The sequence below is a fragment of the Choloepus didactylus genome, chromosome 17 (assembly GCF_015220235.1).
Source record: "Choloepus didactylus isolate mChoDid1 chromosome 17, mChoDid1.pri, whole genome shotgun sequence".
NCBI lineage: Eukaryota > Metazoa > Chordata > Mammalia > Pilosa > Megalonychidae > Choloepus > Choloepus didactylus.
Genome location: NC_051323.1, coordinates 18469538 through 18491992, shown reverse-complemented (window position 1 = coordinate 18491992; position 22455 = coordinate 18469538). Strand labels below are relative to the sequence as shown.

General features: G+C 36.7%; 1 protein-coding gene across 4 annotated transcripts in view; it reads left to right on the top strand.

Moving 5' to 3' along the window:
* The window catches only part of ALMS1 (ALMS1 centrosome and basal body associated protein), a 274368-nt gene that overhangs the window by 159396 nt on the left and 92517 nt on the right, over positions 1-22455 (top strand). For all 4 annotated transcript variants that reach the window (XM_037806566.1, XM_037806569.1, XM_037806568.1 and 1 more), the window contains 2 exons: positions 11740-11975; positions 18109-18234. In XM_037806566.1, coding sequence (XP_037662494.1) covers positions 11740-11975; positions 18109-18234 — 362 coding nt within the window. The remainder of the gene's footprint in view (positions 1-11739; positions 11976-18108; positions 18235-22455) is intronic.

The window sequence follows — 22455 nt, the reverse complement described above, 5'->3', positions numbered from 1 at the left end:
GAGATGTCTCTGTTTAATTTTTGGTGCTTTTCAATGGTCATCCCACAGAAGCAGGGTATGACACTCCTCACGCTAAAAGATTTTGATAAAAAGTTTATTACACACACAAGGGACTCCAGGGAGTGCTGGGCGTGTACAAGCAGGCCCATGCTGGCTTGGTCAAAGGAGAGGGGGTGAGTTGGGCTTATATAGTGGCTACGGGGTGCCACTGGGGAAAGGTTCCCACATGTTGGTGGTATAAATTTCCTGCTAGTGCCAAAAGAGGAGGTGGATGCACAGGTCTCTTATCACCCTGTCCAGTTGTGGGCACTAAGCAGAAAGGGAGGATGAGGTTTAAAAAGAAGTCAGTTATCAAACATGAAAAACGGAGTCAAACCTTTATTACAGTACAGATCACCGTATGCATCCTTAATTAATGTATTACCTTTCATTGCTAGATCCAATTTACCCAAAGCTTTGTTTAGGATTTTTACATCTGTGATCATGGGAAATATTGCACTATAGTTTTATTTCCTTGCATATCTTTGTCAGATTTTGGTATGTGTGAAGAACCAGCCTCACAAAATGTATTTGGAAGTTTTTGCTTTCTGTATTGTCTGAAAGAATTTGGGTAAGATTTATATTATTTCTTTTTGGATATTTGGCAGAATTCACCAGTGAAGCCATCTTGGCATAGAGTGTTTTGGGGGGTAGGTTTTTATTACGGATTCAATTTCTTTTATAGATGTGACTGCAGTTTTGGTTTGTTTTTTGTTTTTTCTGATGTCAATTTTGAAAAGTGTTTTTTTTGGGGGGGGAAATTTTCTGTTTCTGAGTTGTCAAAATTTATTGGCATAAATTATTTTCTTAATATCCTCTTACTGTTTCAATTTATGAATCTAGATTTACTTTTTTTGTGTCTGATATTGGTAATTTGTTTTCTTTCTTTTGCTTCTTCTGTCTTGCTAGGAGTTTAACAGTTTGGTTTTATTGGTCTTCTCTACTGCATAATCTGTATTTTATTTGTTTTTGCTTTTACATTTTTTTTTCTTCTACTTTGGGTTTTAACTTGATGTTCTTTTTCTATCTTTCTGAGATACTTAACTTTTAAAATATTCATGAATTTTTCACCTTTTCTAATGTGCACATATTTTTATATAGTTTTTCATCATCATTTTGTTCTAAATATTTTCTTATTTCTGTTATAGTTTCTTTTTGCCCCATGGATTGTTTGGGAATGTGTTTCTTAATTTCTGAATATATGGGAATTTAAAAATTATTGTTTATTTCTAGTTAATTCCATTATGGTCATTGAGATTATATTCCAAGTGACTTCAGTGTATTTAAATTTGTTGAGAATTGCTTTATAATATGGTCTGTTTTGATCAATGTGCAGTTGAAAAGAATGTGTATTCTGTGGTTGCTGCATGTGTTATTCTGTATATGCCAATAAGTGCAGTTGGTCAAGTGTATTATTGAGATCGTCATCTTCCCTGAATTTTTGTTTGCTTGTTTAATCAGCATCTGAGGGGCATGTTAAATCACCAGTTATGATTATAGATTTGTCTGCTTCTCCTTTTGATTTTATTTGGATTTTTTGAACAGAGTTGTAGAAAAGTTGGGAGTATTGTACAAGGAATTTATTTTTTCTTCAGCCAATTGAGAGTTAGTTGCTGACCTGCTGCCCTATCTCGTTCATGTAATATATTGGGATTTCCTTTAAAAAAGACATTCACCTTCATAATCACAATATAGCCATCAAAATCAAGAAATTAATATTGGTGCATTACAGACTCCATTCAGATTTCTCCACTTGTCCAATATATTTTTTTTAACAAAAGGAAGCCGTTCAGAATTACTTGTTGGATTTAGTTGCCATGTCTCTTTAACTTCCTTTAGTTTGAAACAGTTCTGTGATCTTTCCTCAATTTTTCATGACCCTGACATTTTTGACAGTTTTTAGATCTGTTGCTTTGTAGAATGATGCTCAATTTGGGTTTCTCTGTTTCATTATGATTAGATTCAGATTAGGCATTTTGGGTAGGAATATCACAGAAGTGACTTTGAGTGCTTCTCCTTGCATTCTATCAGATGACAATTTTCCTTTGTCCCACTACTGACTGATTAATCATTTACTTGAATAAGGTGGTACCTGTCTGGTTTCCCTTTATAATTATTTTGTAGGAGTTACTTTATTTCTCTAGGATAGCAGTTCTCAACCAGGGATGACTTTGCTCCCCTAGGGGTCATTTGGAAATATCTGAAGATATATTTGTTTGTCACAAGTAGGAGGAGGCTTTACTACTGACATCTAGTGGGTAGAGGCCCGGGATCCTGCTACACATCATAGAATGCACACAGCAGAACCTGTACAACAAAGAATTATTTGGTTCTTAATGTCAGCAAGGTTAAGAAACCCTGCTCCAGGATAAATGCCCAGGCTTGTAATTGCTTGGCTGAAAGGTAAATGTATGTTTAATTATATAGGAAACTGCCAAATTATTTTTCAGAGGTGTTGTACCACTTTATATTTCCATCAGCAGTGCATGAGCAACCTAGTTTCTCCACATCCTCACCACATTTGGTACTCTTGGTATTTTTTATTTTAGCCATTTTAATAGGTATGTAATAGTATCTTATCATCATTTTAATTTGCATTTCCCTAATAGCTAATAATGGTGAACATTTTTTCATGTGCTTATTTACCATCTCTATATTTTCTTTGGTGATGTATTGGTTTGGGTTTTTTGCTCATTTTCTAATTGGATTGTTTGGTTTTTTAGTGTTGAATTTTAAGAGTATATATTCTGGATACAAGTGTTTTGTTGGATATGAGATTTACAAATATTTTTTATCTGTACAAAATCATGCTCTTTATATTCAGTATTCCTATTGTAATTTCTTTTGATGCTCAAAATGTACTGATTGATGGCCAATGATAGCTCCCCTTCATGCTGACTTCTGTTTCCTTTTTACATGTCTCCTTCACTCTATGAACATGTCTTTGCTTTCTGACACAAGATATTCTAAGCTCATCTTGTACTTTTCCTTCCTCTGTTCTGGAATCGGCCTTTTCTCCAGTGAGCCTGGTTTCTTTTAGAAGAAAGTGATATTTATAAGCCAAGATTTGGATGCGAGAGGTGTACTTTCCTATTGGGATGTCTCTGCTCCCAGTTCTCTTGTGAATATATATAAATACATATACACTCATTTATATGTATATTTGTTTCTCTGCCTGTATATATTGAAAAATATAAGTTCACACTGTTGTATGCAAATCTAAAGGTTCATTCTACTTTTGTCTCTTTCTGTATTTGTACCTCCCTTATCCAGTATTGATGTACCTCACTTCTAATATTTTTTATGTATTTATTTGTTTGGTCAGTCTCCTAATCTCTGCTGTCACCTTCTCCCAGTTAAGATGGCCCTCACCCTTTCGTGGACTCTGACCCTCAGACTATCTCCTTATTTGGATCCCTCCCCACTGTGGTTTTGGCAGTGCATGCTAGGCCATCCCTCAACATGAACACTTGGTCTCTGACTTACCTCCATCAGACTGCTCACCTCTCCTTCACATGAACATCCTTGCTTACTCCACTTAGGCTCTAACTCCCCACTCTCAACTACCCCCTTCCATGTATGTCTTCCTCACCCTTTTTGGACTCTGACACTTCAGATTGGGCTGCCTACCCCAACCCCTTGTGGTGGATGCCCCTCTCATGCTGCCTGAGCTCTGACCTGCCATCTCCTATCGCTGTATGATACTCTTCTCATCCTACAGGGGCTTTGGCTTCCCAAACCTGGCTACCTCTGAAGATATTTTCCTTACTCTGGTCTAGCTCTGCCGTTCCATGTCAGACTGCCCCTCTGTTTAGATACCCTCCTCATTCTACTTGAGCTCTGACTTCTCAGGCTAGACTGGGCTTTCCTATACATGGAAGTCCACCTCATCCTGATCAGTATGTGATATTGTACACCAGGCCACACCTCTATAGAGATAGTCTCCTTACCCTGTTTGGATTTTGATATGCTGTGCTATGATACTCCTTTGCATGGGCACCCTTCTCACTCTGATGAGGCTCTGATATCTTGCTTTGGGCCACTGTTGCCTCACCCCCTAACAGGTGCCTGCTTTGTACTGCACACCTGGTAGTTTTAAGATTGTTCAGGAAGGAGGAAAATGAAAGGGAGAAATGAAAAGTCAGGGGGAAGAAAAAGAGAAGGAGAAGCTTAATTTTGGTTGTTGGTATGGCATATTTTTTTTCCATCCTTTTACTCTCTCTTTTTTTTAAATACATTTTCCACTGTGAAATTTAACACATATACAGAACAGTGACAACCCTCAAAGCACGATTCAACAAGCAGCCAGAGAGCAAATTTCAAAGAATGCCATGGGCCACAGCCCCACAACTTCAGCCACCTCCCCACAGTGATACATAACATACATACAGAAAGGTGACAGTCCCCAAAGCATGACCCAACAAGCGATCATATAGGCAACCTGAAAGAATGCCATGGGCCCCATCTCCACAGCTTCAGTCAGTTCCCAACTGCAAAACACAGGATATACACAGAAAGGTGACAACCCTTAAAGCACTGTTCAACGAGCAGGCACAGAGCAAATCTCAAAGTATGCCATGGGCCACTTTTCCTTTTACTTCAATCTATTTATGACCTTATATTTAAGTGTGTCTCTTGTAAATAGCATATAGTTGGATCTTAATCTTTTTAAACTTGTCTCTTAATCTTTGTCTTTTAATTGTGGCATTTAGTCCATTTACATTTAATATAATTATTATGTAATAATTTATTGAGCTAGGTGGTTTTAAGTTTTGCTATTTTTTATTCAATTTGTTCTGTATTATTTAGATCACTTATTTTTATTCTGTGTTATCTCTGTTGGTTTTTTTACTGTACTTTATCAGCCTTTTAATGGTTATCCTAGAGATTATAATATGTACCCTTGACTTTTCAGTTTACCTCAAATCAGTACTTTTAACACTTTATAAGCAATGAGGAATCTTACAACAATTTAACACTTTTTACCACCTCCTACTATTTGTGCTTTTATTGCCGTGTATTTTATATTCTGTTACAAATCCCTATAAAACTTTATTAATGTTGCTTTGAACGATTAACATTCTTCATTCATTCTTTCTTTTCTGGGCTGCTTATAATATTTTGGATTTTCAGCAATTTAGCTCTGTTGCTCCAAGAGGAGATTTATTTTATTTTATTTTTTGATTCATTTGTGTTTACTGGGCTTCTTAACTTGGTGGACTTTTTAAAAATGTTTTTGGACAAGACAACATAGAGAGTCTTTATTCAAGAGCAGCTTTGAGAACCATGCCCCAATACTCTAAGGAGATGTATTGACCCATATTCTGCATCACTCCTTTCCCATACGTTTCTGTCCTCTGCAAGCTAGAACTTGATGCAAAAAAGGGAATCATCCTAGATATGCTTGTATACAACCTTTGAGGGCACAGTTTTGAGGTGCAGATGTGCAGGACACAGCAGAGTTTGGCTGTAGTCAAGGAAGTAGAACTTGTAGGCAGGCAGGTGCCTCAGCACCAGGACAAGGATTGCTACCTAGTTGGTTAAGCATTAGGTGCTAGGCCAGGCAGCCTGGGAAGCCTTTTATCTATTTTGGACAATTCTTTTCCATTAACTCTTCAAATATTGTTTCTACAACATTTTCTCTTCTTCTAGAAATGTAATTACACTTAGATTATACATCTGTGTCCCATGAGCCTTCTATGCTCTCATCTGTTTATTCAATTCTTTTTCCTTTTCATTTGGTTATTTGGTTTTGATCTTTCTTTGAGTTTGTTAATCCTGTTCTCTAATTCAATTTTACTCTGAAAACTATCAAATCAGTTCCTTTCCAGTGGTTGATTTTTTTCATTCTAAAAGATTCATATGATTTTAAAAAAATAAATTCCAGCTTTCTGTTGAGGCTCTCCATCTATTTATCCACTGTCTCTCATCTTTTGTTCTGTTAATATATTAATAGTTATTTTAAAGTCCTTCTCTGCTAACTCTGGTGTCTCAATCCCCTGTGAATCAGTTTTTCTTGTCTGTTATTTCTCTCATTTTTTGTTTACTTTTTATTGCTTCATAACTATTTTATAACTTTTGATCACATGCTGAATAAAAGAATCATTGAGGCTGAGGATGATATTACTTTCCACCATAGACGGTTTACCCTTTCCTCTGTTAATCAGATAGAATGGCTAATATCCTAAGTCATTTCAGAAATGTAACCCAAGAGCTGAATTGAAGGTTCTGTTGACACATTGCACCTTTGGTTTGTCCTGGACTTTTGCTCTGTAGCCTGGCAGGTCTTGGATTTCAATAATTAAATATTGTGGGATATTCAGTTCTAACTTTCAGATGTTTGAAATAACTCCTTAGACTCCCAGCCCTTGCACCTTTCTAATATGGCAAATATTTTAAGGGGAGTGTTCCGGTTTGCTAATGCTGCTGTTTTGCAAAACATGAGAAATGGATTGGCTTTTATAAAGGGAGTTTATTTGGTTACAAAGTAACAGTCTTAAGGCTGTAAAGTGTCCAAGGTAAGGTATCAACAATAGGGTACCTTCACTGGAGAACACTGATGGCATCTGGAACACTTACATTAGCTGGGAAGGCACATGGCTGGTGTTTACTTGCTCCTAGGTTGCATTTCAAAATGGCATTCTCCAAAATGTCTCTCTAAGCTGCTTTCTCTGTTCCTTCTGTTAGTCAGCTCTTTTATATGGCTCCAGTGATTTAATTAAGACCCACCCTGAATGGGTGGGGTAACACCTTCATGGAAATTATCCAGTCAAGGGTCTTACCCATAGTTGGGTGGGTCACATCTCCATGGAACCAACCTAATCCAAAGGGACCAACCTATTCACTAATTCCTCTGCCCCCACAAGATTGCATCAAAGAACATGGCATTTTGGGGGACATAATACATCCATACTGGCACAGGGAGACTAGCCAATATTTGTTGTAGTCACAGTTTCTTAATGGAAATTTATCTCCTAAATACTTAGAGATTACAAGTGATTTCATGTTTTTCTGACTCTCCACCTCTTCTTGAGAGTTACCCTCTTAGGCTTCAAAATCTGGTACATGTCTTCATTACGAGACCTAATATGGGTTTGCTTCAGGCCCCTTTATCTGGTGGAACTTGACCTCCTTTAGGGCTATGACTGACTATGCAGGGGATTTTGCTCTGTTTTTCTGTCTCAGCCTCCCCAGCCTCCTGTTCCACCTCAACCATAAGGAAATGGCCTGTGGGGGATATCATCTAGTCACCTGTTAGCAGGACTTTCCCATCTCTCCAAGCAGAAACTCTGTACCCATTAAACATTAGCTCCTCTTTTTTTTTCCCTCGACCCCTGCCCAGTAAACTGTAGTCTACTTTTCTCTTTGTACATTTGCATACTCTAGCTATTTCATGCAGTCATACAATATCTGTCCCTTTGCATCTGACTTATTTCACTCAACATGGTGACTTCAAGGTTCTTACATGTAGCTGCATGCATCAGGACTCCATCTCTTTTTATGGCTGATTAATATTGTATGTATATTTTGTCCATTCATCTGTTGATGCACCCTTGGGTTGCTTCCACCTCCTTGCCACCATGAATAATCCTGCTATGAACATTGGTATGTAGATATCTGTCCAAGTTTCTGGTTTGAATTCTTTTGGGTAAATACCTAGAAGTGAGATTGCCAAGTCATATAGTGAGTCTATGTTTAACTTTTTGATGGACCACCAAATTGTTTTCCACAGTGGGTGCATGCTATAATACATTCCCACCAACAGTGTACTAAGACTTCCATTTCTCCACATCCTAGCTGGCACTTGTTACTTTCCAATTTTTAATAATAGTCACTTTGGTAGCTGTGAGGCAGTATCTCATCGTGATCTTGTTTTGAATCTCCCTAATGATTAATAATATTGCACATCTTTCCATGTGCTTATTGGCCACCTGGCCACCTTCATTGAGAAATGTCCATTCAAGTTCTTTGCCCACTTTTGTAGCAAAACCTTTAGAATCCATTCCCTTCTTTCAGTGCATATTTTTCCAGTATTTTCTTTGTGCTTACTGTGGAGCTTAAATTTAACATTCTAAATCTACAACAATTTCATTTGGTGTGATACCAACTTGCTTCAGTAGCATACACACACCATGTACCTGTATCCCTCAGCCCTTCCCATCTTTATGTAGTTGTTGTTGCAAATTAAATATTTATGCATTATTAGTCCAAAACCATTGATTTATCATTAATTACTCTTTATGTATTTGCATTTTAGATCCTCTAGGAAGTAAAAAGTGAAGATAAAAACCAAAAATACTATAGTATTGTCATCTATATTTACCCATGTCATTACCTTCACCACAGTTCTTTATTTCTTTGTGCAACTTTGATCTATTGTCTAGTGTCCTTTGTTTAAATCTGAAGAACTTCCTTTAGCCTTTCTTGTAGGGAAGATCTATTGATGACTAACTCCCTCAGCTTTCTTTATCTGGGAGTGTGGTAATTTCTCTCTCATTTTTCAAAGATAGTTTTGCTGAGTATAGAATTCTTGGTGGGCAGTTTTTTGCTTTCAGCACTTTAAATATATCATGCCATTGTCTTCTTGCCTCTGTGATTTCCCATGAGAAATTAGCATTTAGTTTTATTGTGGCTCCTTTTTCATGACATGTTGTTTGTCTTTTGTGGTTTTCAGAAATCTCTATCTTTGGCATTTAACAGTTTGAGTATCATATGTCTTGATATGAGTGTGTTTGTGTTTATCCTTTTTTGATTTCTTGGACGTGTATACTCATGTCTCATTAAGTTTGGAAAGTTTTCAACCATTATTTGTTTGAATATTCTTTCTGCCCTTTCTCTCTTCTGCTTTTGGTGTCCCTGATGGTTTTCCACAAGTTTCTCAGGTTCTGTTCACTTTTCTTCTTTCTTCTTTCTGCTCCTCAGAGTAAATTATTTCAGTTTTCTTATCTTCAAGTTCACTGATCTTTCTTCTGCTAGCTCCAATCTGCTCTTGAATGCTTAGGGAATGTTTTATTTCTGTTCCTGCGATCTCAGCTCTGTTTGGTTCCTTTTCATGATTTCTCTGTCTTATTGAGCTTCTCTTTGTGTTCATCTATCATTTTTCTGATTTCCTTTAGTTCTTTGTTCATGTTTTCCTCTAGCTCTGAGTATATATTTAGGACCAGTTTTTAAAAGGTCTTTGGCTGGTATATCCAAGGTCTGGTCTTTGTAGTTGGTATTTTCTAATTCTTTATCCTGTTCCCTTGCACAAGCCATCATTTGTATATGTTTTGTAAGTTTTTGGTACAACATTTGGCATTTTTGATGTATTATCTCTGAAATTTAGACACTGTGTCTTCCTTAAACTTGTATCCAGCTAGTGTTGTGACAGAGATTTTATTGGATGCCAGGAGCTAACAACAACAACACAACAAAAATAGTAAAAGAAAAAGAAATCACCTTTCTAGTGTTTGCACATTGGCCTGTGCTAGTGCTCTCCTTCAGAGCTTAGTTGTCCTAATAATATGTGTAGAGAATAGCCCAATGCAAAAACGTAGAGCCCTCTTCTGGTCTTTTCTGTGTCACACATGCCCATGTGACCCCAGAAATTCCCCTGTTTACCTGGATTCCTTTTCCCTAGGCAACAGTGTTTCCTCACAGTCCTGGATACTACACTGTATGTCCCACAGCCTACAAGCCTTTACCCCAGGCAACTGTGGTTTGACTGTTCTTCCACAGTGTTCTGTAGGAGAGCTCTGTGAGCTGCCTTCTACACACAGGGCAAGTTCTGGGATGGTGAGCCTGTGATTAGTGTCCTAATTGAATATTTCATGCTGCCACTAGACTGAGTGTCCCAGACATACCTGCTTCCAGCTGTGCATAAGAGTTACTCTGATTCCTCTAGGACCAGGAACCCACACTGGGAGCACAGGCCGGCTATGAACAGCACCAATGAGGGAATGACAGAGAGGCCAGCCAAGGTGCCACGAGATCCTTCCATTTTTAAGTTGCCTTTTTTTTTTTTTGGCACTTGCCTTGTTACTGCATCCTTTCAACTGACTTTTTGAGCATTGAGAAAGATTATTCTGCCACCTCTTGTTTGTTGTTTAAAGTGTCTTTGTTGGTACAGAGCCATGGAGTGGCTTACTCTACCATTTTGATGGTGGAAGCTTCTTCAGTTTGTTTCTGAATGTTAACTAAATTTACATCCTTAAATTCCTGGGGTAAATCATCTTGAAAGAGAAACACACGTATGTGTATGTGTTTGCATTGAGAGAGCAAGCAAGCATGCATGCACATGCACTACACTTGGTTTGCTAACATGTTGTTTAGGATTTTTGCATCTGTGTTAATAAGGAAGATTGACATATTATTTTCTTTTCTCATAATTGTCTTTTTCAGTTAACAAATGGTAGGCAGAGAGTAGAGATTTACAAATTCTTCTGTTTCTGTGATATAGCTATTACTCTAATATGATACACTATTGCTCCATTATTTTAAAAAAGTTTATTTTTAATAATTTTAGATCTATAGAAAAGTGACAAACATGGAATTCTGGTATACCCCTCACTCACCTTCTCTTATTGTTAACATCTTACATGACCATGGTACATTTGGCAGAATTAAGAAACAACATTTGTACGGTAATATTAACTAAACTCCAGACTTTGTTTGGATTTCACCAGTTTTTCTGTTAATGTCCTTTTCCTGTTCAGGAGCCAATACAAAGTAGTACCATGTTGTAGTTAGTTGTCATGTCTCCTTAGGCTCGTCTGTTATATGTCAGCTTCTCATTCTTTCTTTGTTTTTTATGACCTTGGCAGTTTTAAAGTCAGGTATTCTGTAGAATATCCCTTGGTTGGGTTTGTCTGATTTTTTTCCCTCATGATTAGACTGGTGCAGTGGATTTTGGAAGAGTGCCACAGAGAAAGAGTGTTCTTCTCATTAGATTATAGTCTGGTGTACATGATATCTGAATGTCATCACTAGTGATGTTAACCTTAACCACTAGCATAAGACTGAGTTTGCCAGGTTTCTCCACTGTAAAGTTACTGCTTTTCCCATTATAAACTCTATTTTTTGGAATCCAGTTACTGTGTCCAGCTCAAGGGCTGGGGATGCAAAGGGGAAATAAGCTTCACCTCTCTGGGGAAGGGTGGGCATTGGTGTCTTTGTTATAGTATTTGTTTTTCTTCTGTAAGCAAGATTTTTTATTTATTCAGTCATTTATTTACTCCATTTTGTTTTAATATGAATTTTCTGTAATTTGAATACATGCTACAACCTTTAAGACCTCTTGTTCTCCTATGTGAACTCCTTGTGAGAAGGCTCTGGTTCTTATTTATCTGTGTGTAATCTAAGCTGTAGCATAGTCTCCTACTTTAGGGTAGACTTCCAGTAATGAAAAAAAAATGTATTTTCACTTCAGTTTATAAATGTTCTTTCCTCAGCTGAATTATATATTAGCATTCTAAACTCAAATTTTAATATGGTTTTAAAATAAATAAAAGTAAATTTATGCACAGTCAAGTGTAGTAAGTATCTAAAGATAGAAAGCAAAGGGTACCTAGAAAATGCCTTAGTGTTTTGAGGTAGATGTCTTGCCATAAAATTTTCTTTGTAGCTACTTAAATATTCCTTGAAGCCACTTTTGGAAAGTGATTGTTGGTATTTGATAGGCCAAGAATGTGACCTGCTGCATCCTTTCTCTTTTATACTCAGGCCACCAGAGGAGATTAAGACCCCGTTTTCTGCTTTTTCTGGAAAGTTGTCATCTGATGCAGTCACTCAGATAACAACAGAAAGTCCAGAAAAGACCACGTTTTCATCTGAGATTTTTATTAATGCTGAAGATCGTGGACATGAAATTCCAGGGCCCTTTACCCAGAAGGTCTATAGAGTTCCTGCCAAGTTTGCATCATCTTCAGTCCAACAGATTGCTCCTTCTCATGGCACAGGTAGTAAGAGATGTGATTACATTTTAGCTCAGTATACCAGCATTTATGTGTAATTATCTCAGAAGTTTGTGATTTATTAGATAATTGTGGATTTCTTAAGTCAGAAAACCTAAATTTAATTTAAGCATGGGATAGGGTCCAACACAATTATATACATCTTTTATTTACATAGCTATGAAGAGAATATGATTTATTATGTTTTTACCTTAAAGTCTAGTAGAGTTAACCTATTTGGAACTCAAACTGCCTGTAAAATTTTATTTAAATTATAATTTCATCTCATGATAACTTGCGATAACAAGTCTGCTTTTCAGTGGGCAGATAATTAGTGACTTTATTATAGTAATGCTAGGTGCTGTGATAAATAGATGCACAAATACATAGTGACATAAACACAGTAGTGGTTTATCTCTCATTCCTGAAACAATCAACAGAGGCCCAGGTTGACTTTGGCCCTACTGTCTTTAAAATGTGCAACCCAAAATTATCTTGGGTTTGCCATCCCAGTCAGTTGGAAGGGTTAAAGAGCACATGTGAGGATTTTATGGGCCAGGTCTAGAAGTGGCTACACCACAATTCTGTCACTAACTACCTGGAAGTTAGACCAGGTTAAGGACACAGTCCTCTTCAAGATTGCCCTCATATCAGGCACCAGCCACAAGTTCTGAGGGTACCCAGGGCCAGTCTCACTTTTAACCAACTGACTACAAATTTGGCAGTTCCCACTATGACAGATTTGTTAGAATGACTCACAGAATTCAGGAAAGCTCTATACTTACCATTGTAGTTCTGTTATAGCAAGAAGGATACAAGTAAGATGGAACTACAGAAGAGGATACATAGGGTAAGGTCTCAAAGGTGAAACTTCTAGTGTTTTCTTCCTACGGAGTCAGGATGCTTCACTCTCTTGGCACATCGTTGTGTTTTACCAACTGGGGCTGTTCACCGGAGCTTCTACCCTCTGGGTCCAGAATTTTTATTGAGGCTTCATTATGTAGGCATGGTTGATCTAATCAACAGTTGAACTCAATCTCTAGCCTCCCTTCTCTCCCTGAACATTGAACACCAAACCCCAGCCCTCCAATCCCATGGTTGGTCTTTCTGGTCTTTTCTTAGCCCCCACCCTAAGACTACTATTGTGGCAGTCTCCACCCTGAACCATCTCATTAGCATAAAGTATGAGGTGTGGGGAGCAAGTGGAGCATCATGAATAACAAAGACACTCCTGTCACTCAGGAAAAAGTCCAGAGATTGAGTGGGTGTCTCCCAAGAACTGTGGACAAAGTCTAGTCAAATTCTTTATTATTCAACAGTGACCCAAGTTACTTTCCACTGTCTGGGAATATAGTTTATCTTTGTTTTCCAGAACGAAGATGACATGGTTTTTCATGAACAGCCAGCTACCACAAAGTCTGCACTTACAGTGTTTTATAAGCTATAGTTTCATGATATTTTGGTAACACTTACTCTATATAACATTTAGAATTAGAGGAAATTATTTTCCTTTTCAGTCAAGTAACAGAAAAATTAAATCTTCATCCTTCCCGAAATTAAGATAGTAACTTTAAATTACTAATTTTAAATTATTTAGTTTTGCACAAATCTATTCAAAATATACTTTTAAGTTTCTCTACTTAAAAACTTATCCATCTGCAGTTATAAATAGGATATGCCTAAATGTAAAGAAAATTGCTTGGTTCAAGGTTTAAGATGCATTGAATTTAATTTAAATTAGAATATATATATAAGTTAAATTGTTTATACTGTTTTTACCATTTTTTATTGTGAAATGCAAGAATACAAACCAAAAGTACAGGTTAATAAATTGTCACAAAGGATACCTTCATGCATCAGTTAGCTATTGCCACAATGATACTACATCACAAACCACCTCAAAAACCTTAGTGTCTGATAACAGCAGACATTTGTGTTTCTTACTTCACGGGTTTGTGAGTCAATTGGTGTTTAGCTGGGCTTGGCTCCAGGCTGCAGGAATGGTTTGGGTTTGTTCACATCTCATTCTGAGACCCAGGCTAAAGGGACAATAGCTTCCTTTGTTTTATTGTTCTCATGGCAGTAGCAGAAGCACAAGAGGGGAAACCCAGCTGCAAAAGCATATTTATATATGAAACATATCTGTCAATATAGGGGCCACAATTAATTATTTTACCATTACACTTAGGAACTTGAGAGAAAGGACTCCTTTAAAGTATTAATGTTATTTGATTTGGGTGGGGGGTGTTGTCTGAAAGATTTTCAAGTACAAAGAATACTGTAAAACATGTGGCTATGTGCCCGCTACTCTGAATGAACAAAGTCAAAGTGTAGTAAGCTTTATGTTCTATTTTCAGTTTGTTTTTTTAAGAAATAACTTTTATAGTTGAACTTTCTTCTCTTTCCCTCCCCAGTCCCATTACCTTTTTTCCTTTCCCAAAAGCAACCACTATTTGCTATGTCATTTCTTCCCCCATAGGCAGGTGCTCCGGAGTAACCTGAACACTGCAGCATCCAAATGTAAGGTTGTTGATAACTTCAAAAAGCCATTCCTTTGTCTCAGAATTCTTCTACTTCCTGTGATACTGTTCCTGCTCTGGGTCCAATGTAAATCTTCCTAGTTGTTGTTATTTACTCACTGCAACCTCTGCAGTAAATAGTGAATTTAACCATCACTACCAAACTTTGTAAACACTGGTGGGGGGAAAACATTAACACATCTTTAGTCTAACAATAATGACTAAAGTAATGACCAAATAGAAGTGGGAGGCTATAGCCTTTTTTTTCCTGTGGTTTAAATTCTTCCCTCTTCTATTCATTTTCTGTTCCCTTTCACTTCATCCAGATTTTCAATGGCCAGGTTTTTCTTTGTTTTTGTTTCTTTGTTTCCTGATGGAGTGACACAGTATTTCCAAGTAGTCTGAGACCTTACTCTAGCCTTGCAAGTATGGAATTAGGGGAATTTTTTGTTAACTTTCACCAGGCATGGTCGTTTCCTTAGCTGTTAGCTGACCTCTTTTTATTAAGGTAATCCTGTTTTCTCCCGGATAGTTAAGAGCAATCACAGTTTCCGTGACATCCTTTTCCATGTGTTGCTTCAGTGATATGAAGAGTAAAATGGCTAGATGACTCCTGTCTCCTAGTTGAAGTGTCCCTCTCTTGTTTCAAAATTCCTCCATCTAACAATGCTCAGAGTCACAGAGATTGAAAGCAGAAGATTCTAAAAGTTGTTCAGCAGGCTTCTACTTTTGTTTCTGAATGCATGCCCTCTGTCTGTGGGATAGGCAAGTACTATATATGGTTCATAGCATGTGCAGTATTCTGTAAGATAGCATTCCAGCATCAGAAAGTGGTGGTCCCCTGCTGGTGCCATAACAGTTTTCAGTAAATCGCTCACTGTTTTTAAAAATGTTCAGGCTTTGCCTACTTGTGGGTGATAACGCATGTAATAAAAACAGTGAATCCCCTTAGGCATTGACCTTTTGTCTCATTTCCTTCACTGTGAAATAAGTTCCTTGGTTGGAAGTCGTGTACGAAAATAAGTCAGAAGAATGATGGAACTGTCAAGGATGGTAACACAATTCTAAATAACATAAAGGCTGTTATTGTGTCCGTAATGACAGAGGCCTCATTCTACTCAGGAACTATCAGACCCTGCCTGGAATATTTTGATTTTTATAAACTAGATGTGGGCAACTAGGAGTCTTATCTAGCAGTGGTAACTGGATGTAAGAGAAAACTGGGGTCTATAACAATAAATTGAAGGAGCTGAAAGTGTTTCGCTAGGAGAAATGATAACTGTCTTCAAAATGCTATTCCTAGAGTAATACAATGCCATAAAATACTTAGGAATAACCTAAACAAGAATTTTATAGGACCTACATGAAGGAAATGCTAATCCTTTATGCAGGGATAGAAAAGAAAACAGCTAAATTGAGAGAAGGGTATGTTTCTGGTTAGGAAAGCAGAATATTATACAAATATCATTTATTCCTAAATTAACTTATACTCTAGCAAATTCTGCTCAAAATTTTAATGGAATTCTTCTGAACTTGTTTAATTGATCCTAACTTAATCAGAAAGAATAACAAAGAAAATATGAAAAAAGAAGAGTAATGGGGGACACCAATTTTAGCAGCAGCCGAATTTAAAGTGTAGTACTATCCTGAACATGTATAAAAATATTAATGTAATAGAATAGAAAGCACCGAAATGAATCCTGTTGTGCCTCAGTTTAGTGTGTGATAAGGGAGGTATCACAATGGAGAAAAATAACGATTATTTAAGTGCTATTAGAATAAATTGGTTACTTTAGAGTAGGAAGCACTTTAGAGTGCTTATTAATATATCAAAATAACTGTTTGATGCACTTTATATTTTTAAAGCCATTTACATTTTCACAACGATCCTAAAAGGTAGGTATTATTATCATGGCCATTTGCTGGTGAGGAAACTAAAACCAAAAAAGGACTGATTTGTTCAAGGTCACACAGGTAGCAAGTGATGACCCCAGTGAATTTAAATTAATTGATTGATTGCTTATTGAATTTGTTTTGGGGTATAGAATAAGCTGTTTTATCACAGCAACTCCAAAGTACAGGTAGATGGTCTCAAGTGGGTAGCTCTGTTCCATGTCTGGTAGCTCAGACTTCTTTACAGTGTGGTTTCCTTCTCTGATTCCAGAATGGATGCTGTAACCATCCTGGTTTCCAGTCCCAGGAAGTGTATGTGTGGGGTGGGGGTGGGGGGGAAGGGTTGGAGCTTAATGGAATGCCAGGAAGTTGCCCCCATTATTCTTGTGCTCATACCATGGGCAATAAATGGCTGCAGGGGAGATTGGAATATAATATATAGATTGGTGGCTATGTGCCCAGCTAAATATGGAGTTCTCTTTCTAATAGAAAGAAGGGAAGAGGATACCAGGGCCCATTAGCAGTTTCTCTCACACCATGAAAGAAAAATACCAATACTCCAGTATTCCACTAAATGGGCAAAAGGCATAAACAGTTGCTTTACTAAAAGAGCCACATAGATGGTTTGCTCCATTTGATTATTATTAGGTAATAATCAAATAAATAACAAAATTAACCGAGATTCCATTTACCTCCATAAGCAAAGATTTTGTTTTTAACGATTATACTTGTGCTGTTGATGGAAGGATAAATTGGCACAGACATTTTAGAAAGCAATTTAGAGGTTGGTATTTTTAGAAAAAGCTTTATAAATTTTTCACTCTGTAATCAGAGAGTTTTCCCAAGATAGGGTAGCAGGGGAAGAGTGGATATGCGATGAATAGAAATCTTGATTCACAGAATTCTTCATAATTGAAAATTGGAAATCAACCTAAATTTTCAACATTAGATATATTATTAAATTGTTAATCTGTTGTATTGCCATAAAAAAAATGAGGAAAGGAAATACCATGAATATTTTATTGTAAATGTAAAGTAGAAGAGCTGAATTCCAAAATATACATTCTATATATAAACAAATAAGAAACAGAAAAGACTGGAAAGAAACATAATAAAATGTTAGTAACAGTTATCTCTGAGTGGTAGGATTTTGTCTTTTTTATTTTTATGTATTTTCCTAATATTGAGAATTTATTACTTTTATAATGGAAACTTCAGGAACTTTATATTGAAGATCTGTTGCATAGAAGTGGCTCTGGAGACTGAATTAAGTGGCTCTGGAGACAGACTTAAGACCTTAAGAACAATAGTAGGTTTTAACAATCACCGGGTTCAAAATAAGATGAAGTGTTTTTCTGTTACAGTAACCTATATAGAGAATGGATTACTAAAAACTCATCTTCTCAATGAATCCTACTCTGACCACTCTATTTAAAACTGCACCCTGCCCCAATTCTCCTGGTATTCCCAATCCTTTTCTAATGTTTTTCCATATCACTTATAATTTATTAAAATACTAGATAATTTTATTAATTATGTTAATTGTTTACCATATATCTCCCTCTAGAATGCTAGTTTCTCTTTTAGGCGGAGATACTTTTTTGTTTGGTTCACTGATAATATTCAAAGAATCTTGAACATTGCCTGGCACGTGGTAGGCTCTTAATGTTTGTGGAGTGAATTGATAAATATTTTCTTATTAATTGTTCTGATTTCTACCTCCTTAGCCCAGCCTTTACTGTTGCCGTATAAGCCTTCTGGAGGTACAGAGATGTACTATGTTCCACAATTAAGAAAAATTCCTCAATTTCTGGATGTCAAATCAGACAGCACTGTTGAGAGCTCACACTCAGGTATGATGCTGAAATTATTCAAAACTTTACTTTATGATATTATATTTGTCATTGGCTGGTTGAATCTGGAGTGAGATACGAAAATTCACTGTTATTTAATCTGTCAGTGAAATATGGAGCTGTTCATGCCTGAATCTCTGGTTCAGATAGATGAATTATTTCACCAGATAAATTATGTACACTTAAGCTTTAAATATTTGGTGAAGAAACTTGTACAGGCAGTTGTTTGTTTGAGTCAGTGGACTCTTCCTTAGACAAAGGTTTCCAAGCTGTCTTGGTTCATAGTGCACTTCATGTCTCAGTGATTTTTTTTTTTTCGGCATCCCTGGTCCAAAGAGAAATACCTAATAGTTGTGTTTATTAAGTTGTTATATCCAAACAATATTTATTTGTATTATTTTTTCAAACAGCTACTAAGTTATTAGTATGTGAATACTTAGGATTGTGCTCTAACAACATAAGTAAAACTACTTGGTATTGTTTTTTTGTTTTTTTTTAAGAAAAAATGAGATTTTTATTTCCTAAATAACCACAACTACTTACTAATGGGATATGTGCTGCTCTTGGCACTGTACAGCTTCTCAAACCTCAAAATGAAATTGGAGACAGCCACCCTTATTTCCTGCTTGTTATTACAGCAACTGCTGAAAATCCAGCTTTGCAAATATATGACAGCATTGAAAATAATGTAGCATGATCTAGTCTTGAAAGTTTGATCTACCTTGAGGTTAGTAGTTTGTATGGTGTGTACCAGATATCAGATATCACTGTTTGTTCCCTGAAATTTTAAAATACTCACGGCACACTGTGAGTTCACTGCAGGGAAGTGCAGATCTAGGAAACGTATAACACCCCACGGAAGAACTCAGTAAGTTTTTCCCGAGGGGATTTTAAGATAAGGGTACTGAGTTGCTGTTGTGTGGCTTTGATTGATTGATTGGCATGGAATTTTGAGTGGTCCACAGGAGATGACTTAGTTTAGTTTAGACATGTACTGTTTTCCTCGAGATTTTTCAGTAGAAGTCGTTAAGAGTAAAAATTGCAAAGAAATGTGAAGTTATCCTTGGTGTTGAGCACATTTGTTTGTTAATTTTATATGAAAGAGAGCCAGACTAGTTTCTAGTGGTAACTGGATATAAGACCTTGATATAACGTCTCCTTAATTCCCACCATGATGCCACAGAAAAAAACAACCATAAAAATGCTCATATTACCAAGTGTTAGAATTGATTATTAAACCTGTAGCAGAAACTGGGAGAAATTTCCAGTACCTGCAACACTATAAATTAAAAAATACAATGGCTACCAAAAATAAACAAGCTCACATAATTGATTGTAGGTGGAAAATTTTTTTGTTCTTATTTTCACTCTTAGCCCCTTGTTCAGAAGGCAGAATGTCTGTACCAACAAGCAGCCAGTGTCCTGCTATCCATTCCCTTTCCTAATTTCCTTAATCTTGTTGGAGACAAGATAGATTTAGAGAAAATTTGGGCAGAAAAATAGAGGGCGATAGAATGAAAAAATGACCGACACAAGCCTACTGAGTGACGACTGTCAGTGAACCACAAGATAGGTTAAATCAAGACAATTTTTTGGAAATGAGGTTTTGAAAGAGTATCCTGAGCAATATTGTCCCTGTCAATAACATACTAGATGCATCAGTAAGACAAGAAGAGATCTAATAGCCATGCCGCCTGGGGGTTGTAGTTTTTCATGTCCTCCATCTATTCTAGTAGTCAGAATCAATTGGGACTAGAAAGCAATCCTTTCTTACGATCAACAGAGGTATACTGGGTGAAAGCCTAGGAATTGTTCTAGCAACTATGTGCATCAATACCTAGTGCATCTATAGATAAGAGTAGGATACAGTTAGAGTATGGGGCCAATAGCAAATATTTGGACCAAATAGATTTCTCCTCAACTCAGAATGAATAGCAACAGAATTTACATAGGCTCCATTAAAAAAAAAAAAACAATAATAATATGAAAAAGGCAAAGGAAACAACGGCCCAAAAAAAGTGATAAAGCTTAGAAATTTACTTAATAGGAGCATTAACATTCTCGACTAGTATACAAGAATCCATTTATGTTAGTCAGTAAGCTCTGCGAAGATAGGTACCATGTCTTTTTCTTTTTTAGTGATCATTTTATTAATTATGCACATTTATTTATTGTGCACATTGACGTTTATTACAGTTGCAAAAATATTTTTGTGTTAGTGAATCACTGTGAGTAGAAGCAAAACTCCCAGGGCAAAAACTGACTGAGATTCAAAATGGGAGAAGAGAGAGTTACACCAGTGAAAATAGTGGACTAAAGACCTTTGAAAATTTTCCCTCCATAAAAGCAAGGAAAAGACTGGCAGAAATTGTCAGGACCAATTTTTTCAAAACTCTGGAAATTAACCAAAGGCTTACAGCAATCCAAGGTGCATTCATTCAAGAAAAAGAACTGATTCTTCGTAAAAAGAGTGAGCTTTGTGATGTTTTAAATTGCTGTAGTCCCATCCTCCACTCTTTATAGTTGGCCAATACACTTGAAAAATAACAGCCTGTATTCCTGGTACTAGAGGAAGCAGGACAAAGCTACAACTCTTTCAAAACCTCTCTTACAAAAAATTGTCTTTATTTAACCTCTCTTATGGTTCACTGACAGTCGTCACTCAGTAGGCTTGTCTCTAATGACCTAACTGAAAGATCAACCATCTTAAAGCCTCTTTCCAGGGTGGAGGGATAGGCAAGTATTTTGACTTCACAGGTGCCTAAAGAGATTGGTAGTAGTTGGGGCAAACAGTAGACTAACCAGAAACCTTAAAAGGAGAAGCTGAGGAATGAGATATCCATGGAGGCTTTAAAAAGCTTCAGTATAATTCTAGGAATCCAGAAGACCATGCTCATGCATAGGGCTTTGCACATACTCAGGAAAAACCTGAGAAAGCCCTAATTTCTCATGTCTGGCTGACATTAAGGCTCTCCACAAATAGGAAGTAAAGGCTAAAACTGATTTGTTAACTGCCTGGCTGAGTGTTGAAGGCATTTCCCAATACACAGAGCCCCTCAGAAAAGACTGGGAGATTTTTTGGTTCAAGGTGTTTAAGGAGATCTCTGAGTCATTAGCTGACCAATAAGCTAACTGAGTAGAGACTTCACTGACCATACATGACAAAAAATACAGACTTGACAGAATTACTTCACACAGTCACTAAACAAATAATAACAAAAGTAACTGTAGGAAACCCTGTGGAGTAGGAGAATCTGATTTCCAGACTTTGCCACATTATATTATTTCAAGTGTCCAGTTTCAACAAAAAAATTAAGAGATCTGGAAGAAAACCAAAAAAAGTAGAAAGTAGGGCCTATTCACAGGGGAAAAAAAGCAATCAATAGAAACTGTCCCTATGGAAGCCCAGACAGACTTACTAGACAAAGACTTTAAATTAGCTATTTAAATATATTCAAAGAGGTAGAGGAAACCATGTCTAAAGAATGAAGGAAAAGTATGAGAATAATGTCTCATCAAATAGAGAATATTGATAGAGATAGATATTATAAAAGGGTACCAAATAGAAATTTTGGAGTTTAGAAGTTTAAGAACTAAAATGAAAAATTCACTGGAGGGGCTAACCAGAAGATTTGAGCAGGCAGGAGAATCAGCAGACTTGAAGACAAGTCAACTGAGATTAACCAGTATAAGAAATAGAAAAAAGTTTAAAGGAAAAGGAACAGAATTTCAGAAACCTGTGGGACTCCATAAAGTGTATTTAACATACACATATGGAGTCCCAGCAGGAGAGGAGAAAGAGAAAGGGGCAGAAAGACTTTTCAAGGTATAACAGCCAAAACCTTCTCAAATTTGATGAAAAACATGAATCGACACATCCAAGAGGCTCAGTGAACCCCAAGCAGAATAAACTAGAAAAGATGAACACAGACAAATAAATTTAATCAAGCTGTCAAAAGCCAAAGACAAGCAGAGAATCAAAGCATCAAGAGAGAAGCAACTTACCATGTACAAGAAATCTTCAATAAGGTTAACAGCCAATTTCTTGTCAGAAGCCAGGGACACCAAAGCAGTAAAATTACCTTTTTAAAGTGCTGAAAGAAATAAGATTCTCAAGCAAGAATTCTGTATCTGACAAAGCTATCCTTCAAAAATTTAGAAGACACTGAGACGTTCACAGACAAATAAAAATAATGACAAGAGTTTTTGCTATCAGACTGG